Raw genomic sequence first — 10,467 nt, 5'->3', positions numbered from 1 at the left:
CGACGGCACAGAGACAGGGCACCTTGGCAGGACCAGCTAAGTCCCAGCCACAGCAGGAATCGGTCAACACCCCTAGTGATGTAACTAGATGGAGATTGCATTTTCTTGCCATCCCCTAGCTTGGTGCCTTTTTTAAATAAAGGGATAACTACTGGTATTGCAAGACTCTCTGTTGTTTTAGGAGTAAGGAATTTATGTAGGGAACTGAATTTTCTTGACATTTATGAATCTGTTGGCAACAAACCTACAAAAACTATTACAACCGTGAGAGGAAAGACAAATATATTTTACAGACACAAAAGATGGGTGCAAGTTTAATCAGATGAACTGTGTACCCACTGGCCTAATATCTGCTGCTATAACAATGGTAGTGTCTAAGTAGTTCTATACCACTGTTCATAGTAAGTCTATACCATGTTCTTAATATGTGATCTAGCAAATATATAGAAATTACTTGTTACAAAAATGTAGGCATTACAGAGGGGCAATACAGCAACTGTTTGAAAGTGCAGCTTAACACCAAATACTCCACACAGGTGAAATGCAGGTGGTGTCTCATTCCATTTGAAGAAAAACAGTCAGCAGCAGGTAATTATCCAAGTAGTAGTATCTCAATATCAATGTATGTAAAAACCCCTAATCTGCGAATATTAGTGGGGTAATAAGTCAGTAAAATTATTTAGTCCAGTGTCTCTGGCCTAAATAGACAGAAGGAAAGCTCATTTGAGAATAAGCTTCCACAGGAGATGCCCTACTGCAATTCTGTGACTATTGCTGGAAGCGGAGTTGCTCTTACCTGCCACATTTTTTACATGGAAATGTGTTTTCTGTGTTCTGAGTTTTACTGGTAGCATCTAATTTTATCTTTTGTTTCCGCCTTCTCCTCTGCACTGGAGCAGTAATAGGCTTTCGAGGCTTCACTGTTGTCTCCCTTGGCTTCCTTCCAATTCTGCCTGTGACAGTTGCCTCTTGACTCCTCATATTGGCATCATTGGCCTTTGGAGAGAGGGGAACAGTTAAGGCAAACTGAAACTTAAACCCACCATCAGAAGAAAAACAATGGCTGAGCTCCTGTGCTTCATTTATTCCAGGTCAAGGTTTTATTTCAACAAGAAAGTCTTCAGGATATTTTCAGGACGTTTCTCATCATGGTCCTACGTGTGCACCAACCACAAAGAATTATACTGGGTTTTTTTCCCCTTACTCATCTCAGTTCTCCCACCACAGCACACAGTCTGGTTGCTAGTAATACTCTAAGCTACCTCAGCCCAGTCTCTTGCTCTGGGAGAAGTCAGAGGTGCAAACTTTATAGAGCTGGAACTGTCCACCTACTATTTTCTAAACTAGCTGCAGAGTGAAGGTGGCATAGAAAGCACAACATGCACAATGCAGCAGCACTTACTATTGCACCATCTTGTAGTGTCTGTTCATCTTTGAGAGGAACTGCGCTCTTCTTTCTGTTATCCAATCCTTCCTCTGCCTCCTCTTCTTCCTCCTCTTCCTCCTCCTCATGCCCCTGTTCTTCACTGTAAATGTCCCTTCTGAGAGGAAGAACACGTGCAAACCTATGGGAACTCTTCACCAGAAGATAAAGGAACTGTTAATGTTGGTGTCTATAAGTAGATGTCATTATGTGACACAGGACACAAGTTTGTGAGTCTGGACTCCTCCACACTGGCCAGATTGTTTCTACTTTTGATTTTACCAGCAAATGAGACAACAGACAAAATCAGACTTCACACCACAGCCCAAAAGAGGTGAGAGAAATTTAGGAAGTTACCTTGATGTCAACTTCAGCTTCATCTTTCATAGACTTCTCATTAGCAACATCAATGTCCCCAAAGATTAAGGTCCCATTCCGACCAATTTTCACCTGTTTCTTGTATGTGTAGTAGAATTCCACACACTGAGCCACTGTTTTGGTTTTTATCTGGTGTTTAAAAAACATAAAAGTCCAATGGATTACATGACTTTAAGAAGGCTTATAAATAATTACTAAAGGTGCAGTAAATACACTTTGTATTTTTTCTTTCCCCAGTAGTCTGCATTCCACCACAACTGCTGCTGGTAAAGCCTTCTTTTCTGTGTCGTATTTGTCTGTGTGCCCCATCCCACAGCTTATCCCCTATTGCCACTGTTATTCACTGAGAACTACAGGACCAACTTTCCAAAGAAAAGCTGGTCAATGTAAAGGTGACGGAACCTGGCACTTTGTAAGCTCAATGCACCTCTTAGCCTCCGAAACATTCCATCCAACTGAGCTGTCAGGCTTGAGAGCAGCCTTTCAGTTTTATGGGGGAGCTTTATTTTCCAGCACTTCAGAGAAGACCAGAACAGAATACCGATCCAAAAATGGAAAAGAAGGTTTGCAGCCCTTTGCCATTTTGGCCACGTGCATTTCATACACATATGGTGGTAGACAATTATCAGCACAGACCTGTGACTGTCTATGTATTCTCTATCAGTGATTTTTCCGGAAGTTTTGGAATATACTCTTAGCTTCTGGGCTTTTTGCAACTTAAATGCCTTTGGGGAATTTGTTCAGGAAATATGTACGCAGCTCCTGGTTTTGCACTCTTCTTCAGTGATTTCCCCCCCACTGAAGCGTCATACCTCATGAAAACAGATGGGAATGGTCATGTTTACTATCATTGCCACAGAAAACTGTAAAGAAAGATCCTAAAGAATGCATCATTCACATATCCTTCTTTGGTCCTTTTCATCAGCAGCAGCAAGGATGTGTTTCTATTTAGTTTTATAAGCAAGCCATTTAAGCCGTATTGGAACGTTACCAGCACTCTATAAATATGCCCTGTAGAAGTGATATCTACAGTGTGGACTAATGGAAGTAATGCAGTAAGTACAAGGGTGAAGTAAACAACAACAGCAAAACAAACACTATTGTTCTAGCTATCTAGTGAGATTTTATGCTGTGCTGGATGACAGAATTTCTCTGAAATCTTTTGAGTGCAGGACTTAATGCTTAATACTGAAGTTTCAGAAAAATCAAGATTGAACTCTCTGAATTAAATGCTCAAATGTGTAAGAATGTATCATTGCTGTAATTTAAAAAAAAGAAAAAGAACTTACAAGTTTTTGGACCAAGAAAAAGTCTTTCTTGTAGATGGCAATGCCTTTGTTGAAAAGTTTTTTTTCAGCAACTTTCCACTTGTCTGATCCTGTAGATAAAAAAAGTTGTAACTGAAGCCCTTGGAATTTCAAATGTTTACTCTTCTATGTACTTTTTCTTCATGTTCACCTTAAGTAAGACCAATACACACACGCAAGGGTGCAGTCACACCTAATCCAGCATAACTGCAGACTGCTGTTAAACCCTCTCCTACGACCCCACTTCAGCCCTCCTCTCTCATCACTTCCTTTGGGCTAGGTCTAGTACTCATCACCACAGGTTAACTCAGTTCAGCTTGCAAAGAACAGTCAATTAGAAGAACTGAGATGTTTTCCAACAAAACAGCAAGGCGAATAACCATACTTCGTGGTGACCAGTCATTAGATTTTATACAAGGGAAATGGTGGGGCAGGAGAACAGGATCTTCTCTTTCAGCAGCAATCCACTGTACTTGAAGACTTATTACTTCTCAAATATTCCTAGTATCCTAGCACCCTTGCCTCTAATAATAAACACATTTTGGAATCTCCTCCTGCCTTATAGATATTACCCAAGTAATATTTCCCAGGCATTATAGTAGGAGTGTGTAATAATGAAGAAATGTAATTTCTATGCTTTGTGGCACCAGCTATTAGAAGTCTCTCTACCACCTTATATCAGGTCTTTCAGGTGACTAGGGTCACTCTAGATCACTGAAGTTAGTGTCATATGGCTGACTATTTTCTAATTAGGTACAAGACTACAAAGGCAGTTTACAGCATTTAAATTTTGCAGAAACACTGACAGACATCGACAGTTGGCTGAGCTTTCTTCTTCCCATAAAACCCCTTCTTAACTCCACCCTGGAAATTCACGTCAGAGAGGCTGTGATCGTGAGGTTACCACAGCCTTTCTTGTACGTACTAGGGTAAGGGACGAGGCCCAAGTGACTGTACTGTGAGCCCAGACAATGCCCCGAGAGAAGGCTCCAGAAGTAGCAAAAGGCAGTCATGGGGAGGGGCCTGGTGTCACTTCCCTTGACTGACTGTGTCTCAGCCACTCCTGGAACTGGGGCGAGAGAAGGTTCCAGAAGTCCAGGGACTGAGGCCAATAAATAGGGGCATGTGCGAGCCTCTGCGGTGCTCTCCACACTGACACCCCCATTGGCAGGTCTGATGCTGGATCCAGGACTTGGTGATCTCCCTACCTCTCCTCTAGCTTGCTCTCTCTTTCTTTCCTCTTAAAGCTGCTAAGTAACCCAAGGCCTACCTCAACTTCTCAAAAAGCCGCACAGCTTAGGTGGATATAATTGTGAGAGGGTCAACATTTACAGAATGTTTGTTCCATTAAAGTTTATGTTTATGTACAGACCTTGAGTATTATCTCACCTTAATCCACACTGAGGGGATTTGCGAATCTTAGTCACTCTCCCCTTCTCGGAGGTGGGACATGACATATAAATTGGTGTCACGGACAGGATCCCCTCAGTGTTGGAAGGTCCTATGGGATACTGACTCTCCACCCGGTGAGTGCGGGCGGGGAGAGCCGGGAAGTGACCTCTCAGCGATAAGCCGGGAGAGGTTCGAGCAGTGGCAAGCCATGGCTGCCTGGGAAATGCTGGTGCTTGACTGCTCCCCCGTTACTGAAAAGCTGAAGGAATATAAGGCCTGCCCTTCCCCACCAGGAATGGCATGGGCCCATATTAGTTGGCATGACCCAAAAGCTGTAGCAGATAGAATTACAACACTTACGAAGGAATAAAAGGCGCGACCAGGAAAAGAAAAAGTCATGGTGTGTGCTGTGTTGGGAGCAGCACTAGTGGCAGGCCAGGAGAGAGGCACCTAATTAAGCAAACGCGATGAAATGATTGAATCCTTGCAAGAACAAGTGGAAGCCTTGCGGAGCCAACTGACCACTGAGCATAGTGCCACTCAGCGACTCCGTGTGGCTCTGTCAGATGTGTTGGACCAAGAAAAAATTTTACGGTCTGAATTAGAGGAAGGGGGACAAGAATCTCCTGATTGGACAGATCTTAATTCTGTTCCCGACAGTGTGCAGGATTTACAAGCTTGGCACAGTTGTCCAAGAAACAGGGCCTAAGACCCTTGTACCTGACTAAGGAGTTGGAAACTGACCGAGAAATATTTTACCCTGAGAATGAAGAAGTGGTGATGAGGCCAGTGATTAAGACAGAGATCACCAATAATGGCCAAGGTGAGGAAACACCCAAAATACTCCAAATAGAAGAACTGCCCGGCAATCAACCGGACCAGGGACCTCCTCCCTCTTATATAAAACCTGCCCCTCCATTTGAACCCCACCTAAAAAACGTATGGTTCACTGCCGCGTCCTCTAGAAGAGAGGGAAAGGTATGGAAATACCGAGCGGTAGCCCAGCATGTTGATTCAGGGGACCGAATCGTGACAGAAGGGGAGGGAAGTGCTCAGTTGGGAGAATTGGCAGCCACGTGGAGCATGGTTATTAGAGAGGCTGAAACTAAAGAACCAGTGTTTATTTACATAGATTCGTATGCTGTGTTCAAGGGATGTACTGAATGGCTCCCATTTTGGGAACAAAACCAATGGGAGGTCAATCAGGTACTGGTGTGGCAACGAGGAAAGTGGGAAAAAATCCTAAATATTGCTAAACAGAAGTCCCTTCTAGTAGGATGGGCTGCTGCACACCAGGCAGGGGATCACCTTTTGAATAATCAGGTGGATTCATTGACCTGTTTAGCAGGAATGGCCATGGAAGGTGAGGGGGAAAAATAGGAACATTTGTTGGAATGGTTGCACGTAAAACGAGGCCATTTGGGAAGTAAAGATCTGTTCAGGGAGGCAGTTAGCAGGTGATCTGTAACCAGAGAGTTGTGTAATACCGTTATTTCCACGTGTGGCCTATGCCGCACTTGATTAGGAGAACACAACCCTCTTAAGGACCAACCCCTGCACTTGAGAGATAATAAAGGGTTTTGGGACACTTGGCAGGTGGACTACATTGGTCCATTTCGGATCTCTGAAGGAAAACGATATGTACTAGTAGGAGTTGAAGTGGTGTTGGGGTTAACCCAAGCGGAAGCAGTACAACAAGCGACGGGAGATAATACTGTGAGAGGTCTGAAGTTGTGGTTCAGTTGTTTACCCGAACGCCAATTGATCCAATCAGATAATGGAAGCCACTTTAGTGCTGGGGTGGTTCAAGAGTGGGCATGGGGCGAAGGGATCCAGTGGATCTTTCATACCCCATACTACCCCCAGACGAATGGCATTGTCAAATGCACCAATGGGCTCTTGCAGCACCCAACCTGGCTGGGCACAGTGGGTGTCAGATGCGGTATATAAAGTCAATAGCCACTGGGGAATTAATAGCTGCCCACGACCTACCGCATTCTGTCCCAAGCTTCTGTCCATACTCCCTGGGAAAAAGGAGGCTAAGGACCCTGCAAACCCACTCCATTATCCAGGACAACCTGTTCTGGTGGACTTGCCAACAGTGGGAGCAGTGCCTTTAACCTTAAAAAAAAAGCTCAATCTTTATACTTGGGTGGCCACCGACACACATGGGAAGGATCACCGAATCCATACCCAATGGATTGTCCCATCCTATTAATCATTGCTTGTCTTTACAGATATATTTTGCGGGTTTTCAGAAGCCCACCATTGGACTTATGTTTTCAGTTGTTGAGTGGGTCATTCTTTGCATTGTTTGTCTGATTTTATTAAGCCTGTTTTGTTTCTTTACTAGAGAAAGATGGTGTGGGAGAAGCTTATATTCTTACTTTGTGGATGTATAATCTTTTCTCAGTCAACTGGGAATTTGGATAACCAGCCCAACTTGGCATGGGAACTGATTGCTGGTTTTAGCCGAATCTGGAATTGAACAGACCAAGGTCTTTGTGTGGACCTCTCCACATCCGCAGGCTTTAAGTTCGCCATTATTTGGCTAAATTTCTCACAAATTCTAAATTTGAAGCTAGAAATGTTAAACCAAAAGTGCATTCGAAATACACATGGGAAGGGAAAATGCTTGTGGGGAGCTGACTCATCCCCATTCCAAGAGTATAGCGGGAAAACTTGGTACGCACCCTCTCCAGTGGCCTATTGCCGGTTAGCATGACCTGGAGAGACATGTGGAATGCTACCTGTTGGAAGAAACAGCTCTGTAAGGGGACTACAAATGCTGCCCTCGCAGCCTGAAAGAATTGGACATTGTATCCCTGGGAAGTGAAGATCCCTTGCAATCTTGTACTGAATTGGACGTGGTGTCCTGAGCAGTGGAGATCCCCTGTCATCTAGTATGTCGGTGGGACCCCCCACCTCACGGTGAACCCCTACACCACGAATATAACGTCCTGTTCTCCCCGGGTTGGTGCATTCAAATTCCTAACAAATGGGGTGGCTATACCCACCATGATCGTTCTCATTATGAATGTGCTTGGTCCCTTAAACATTTTTTGTCCAATCCAGATAATAATTGATGCACGGGAAATAAATCCCCTATCCCATGAGAATACTCCCCTAATGAGTTGTTCACGAATGATTAGTTGTGAATCGTTACTGTGAGACCCAACAGAAACACGGTATATCCCAGAGTTGAGAACCTTTATTCAGGATACATGTCCTTGTTGGGGTTTTCCAGTAGCAGGGTTTAAACCTTTAGATCCCATGTGTTATGGAAACATTCTCAATCAAGAAACCGCGTTAAAACATGGAGTTACGCTTACCCACGAAACAAAGTGGAATTTTGCATGGGAAGGGGAAGCCAGACTAACCAAACCCTATGACCTATCAACATGCTCCACTGCTAAATATCCAGCCCCTCAGGGTACTTTCCAGGCGTGTTCAGATGGGACACCTGCATGTGCATGAAATGGCAGGTTTATGCTGTACCATTGGAATTCCATCAATGTGCTTCTACAAAGACACCAGTTTGTACTGGAAAATTTGACCTAGCAGGTACATATTTTGAGTAATTGGACTGCACGTGCTTTTGGAGAACTAAATTTGCAGGTTCAACAGGTGTCAAAGATGGCCTTGCAGAACCGTCTAGCCCTGGACATGCTATTAGTCAAAGAACAAGGTGTATGTGGAGTGCTGAACCATACAGCTGGAGAATGCTGCGTTACCATACACAATGCCATGACCACGATCGAGGAAGCACATCAGAGGATGCGGGAAATCACAGTCACGATAGGAGACTTCTTCCAGTCAATGTTATCAAACGAATGAAAAGTGGATTGGATCCCTGCCTCATGGATTTCAACTTTGCTCAAAAAACTTGGACTTGCAGGATGGTGGGATTGGATAGTGGAAGCTTTAGTGATACTTTTGTTAATATTAATTGGTCTAGCTATCGGCTTTGCCATAATAAGGTGCCTGATTAGCCGCTTACTCGCTTCTCTCTCTCCTTCTATACGGTATGTTCAGATCACCACTGTTGAAGAGGACCTTGGAGTGTTTGAGCCACGGGGTGGTGTAAGGGACAAGGCGCAGGTGACTGTACTGTGAGCCCAGACAGTGCCCCAGGAGAAGGCTCCAGAGAACTGGGGCCAATAAATAGGGGCACACACAAGCCTCTGGGGTGCTCTCTACACCGACACCCCGTCGGCAGGTCCGACGCTGGATCCAGGACTGGTGATCTCCTTATCTCTCTCTCCCCCCCTCTCTAGCACGCTCTCTCTCTTCTCTTAAAGCTGCTAAGTAACCCAAGGCCTACCTCAACTTCTCATAAAGCCGCACAGCTTAGGTGGATATAACTGTGAGAGGGTCAACATTTACAGAATGTTTGTTCCATTGAAGTTTATGTTTATGTACGGACCTTGAGTGTTATCTCACCTTAATCCACACCGAGGGGATTTGCGAATCTTTGTCGCTCTCCCCTTCTCGGAGGTGGGATGTGACAACTAGCTATCTTTCTGCATTCTCTGTGCTTCGTGTAAGGGATCATATTCCCTTTTCCCCATAAAGAAAATCAGAACACACACATATGCAAATACACACATGCACATGCTCCAACAGATGCTGTCTTTCTTATATTATAAGTGTCATAATTTACACAGGCAAAACTCCTGGCAAGCCATCATTTGATTTACCGGAGACAAGAGTGGTCTTTTAATCTTATTGTAATGTTACAGAGTTCCCCAAAAAAGCAGAAAAGGATAGAAGAATTCCTTTATGATAGTCAGCACAGAGTTATTCTGGTTTACAAACCTGTGTAGTGATAATCTGCCAAAGGGTGGGCAGGCGATCGTACTGGCCTCTTCAATAGCAGTTTGGTCAAAGCTCCCTAAAATAAACACAAAATAATTAATTTAATGTTTGGGGTATTTAAAACAAAGATCAGGCAATTGTTAATCCTCTCCTTTCTGGCAAGCTAACTGAGAAGAACCGTAGCACAGTTTAACTTGGGACAACTTTAAAATCACATTCTTGCCTATTCACTGAGTGCTGGGTACCACAGGCAAGTGGTAAGCTCTTGGCACCTCTTCATGTCTCTGCGAATCGACACTTTCCAACGCAACCACCACAGTATTGGGAGAGAGTTAATTCCATAGACAGAGACCATGCAGCAGTTTCCTCTCATTTACTGAAGGCCTAAATTACATACTTGCATCCAAAAACGCTGCCCTAAATGTCTGTCTTAAACATCCAAGTCATTGTGATCTTATCTCACTTAACTAAGCAGTATTTCAAAATAAAACAGAGCAGTTATGTGACTGAAAGATTCCACACAAAAAATACCCTCTCAAGCTGCTTTTTACTTTGCATTTAAACTGGAAGTGCTTTCAAAGTTAGCAGGAAGGAGAGAACGAAGGTACGCTTCCATTAGCAGTTTAAACCACCTTAACAGTGAGCTCCTGCTGCCAGGGGCAGCCCTGCTCCTCCCTAATGCCAGCAACAGCATCACAATGGTGGGCTGGTTCTGGGAACTTACCCAGCAGAAACCTAACACATACACACAAAAATTACTTTTTATTTGTTCTCTTCTCCAACGCAGGTCAATACAGCCTCACAAGTGTCAGTGCTAGTGCACTACGGGGGATGGGAGACAAGCAGCCAGGCAAAAGCGTGGGATACTCCTGAGCACAGAGCTCATTTATGCCAGGTTAAATCGATCATACAACTATAAAAGGACAATGACCCTGTCCCATATGCTATGCTCTGCTCTTTGATATTACCTCCCAGGGGTGTCAAAGGGCATTTATGAAAGTGTATCATGTCTTACAATACTGACGAAACTAGCAGCACAGGTGTTTTATAGACATGCACAGAGAAGTTAAATGGATCTGCCGAAAGTAAGAGGAGCAAGACACTGCACTTTTTAAAAGTCTCAGCTTCAGCCCCAGCCTCTTATTTTTC

General features: G+C 44.0%; 1 protein-coding gene across 1 annotated transcript in view; it reads right to left on the bottom strand.

Annotated features, from left to right (window-relative positions):
* The window catches only part of ELMSAN1 (ELM2 and Myb/SANT domain containing 1), a 33,877-nt gene that overhangs the window by 6,883 nt on the left and 16,527 nt on the right, over positions 1-10,467 (bottom strand). The window contains exons 8-12 of the mRNA XM_009277577.2: positions 9,319-9,394; positions 3,091-3,179; positions 1,781-1,930; positions 1,403-1,576; positions 797-996 (exon numbers count right to left, since the gene is read on the bottom strand). Coding sequence (XP_009275852.1) covers positions 797-996; positions 1,403-1,576; positions 1,781-1,930; positions 3,091-3,179; positions 9,319-9,394 — 689 coding nt within the window. The remainder of the gene's footprint in view (positions 1-796; positions 997-1,402; positions 1,577-1,780; positions 1,931-3,090; positions 3,180-9,318; positions 9,395-10,467) is intronic.

The sequence above is a fragment of the Aptenodytes forsteri genome, unplaced genomic scaffold (assembly GCF_000699145.1).
Source record: "Aptenodytes forsteri isolate BGI_AS27 unplaced genomic scaffold, ASM69914v1 Scaffold146, whole genome shotgun sequence".
Lineage (NCBI taxonomy): Eukaryota > Metazoa > Chordata > Aves > Sphenisciformes > Spheniscidae > Aptenodytes > Aptenodytes forsteri.
Note: the sequence above shows the minus strand (reverse complement) of the source record. Positions and strands in the feature narration are given on the sequence as shown.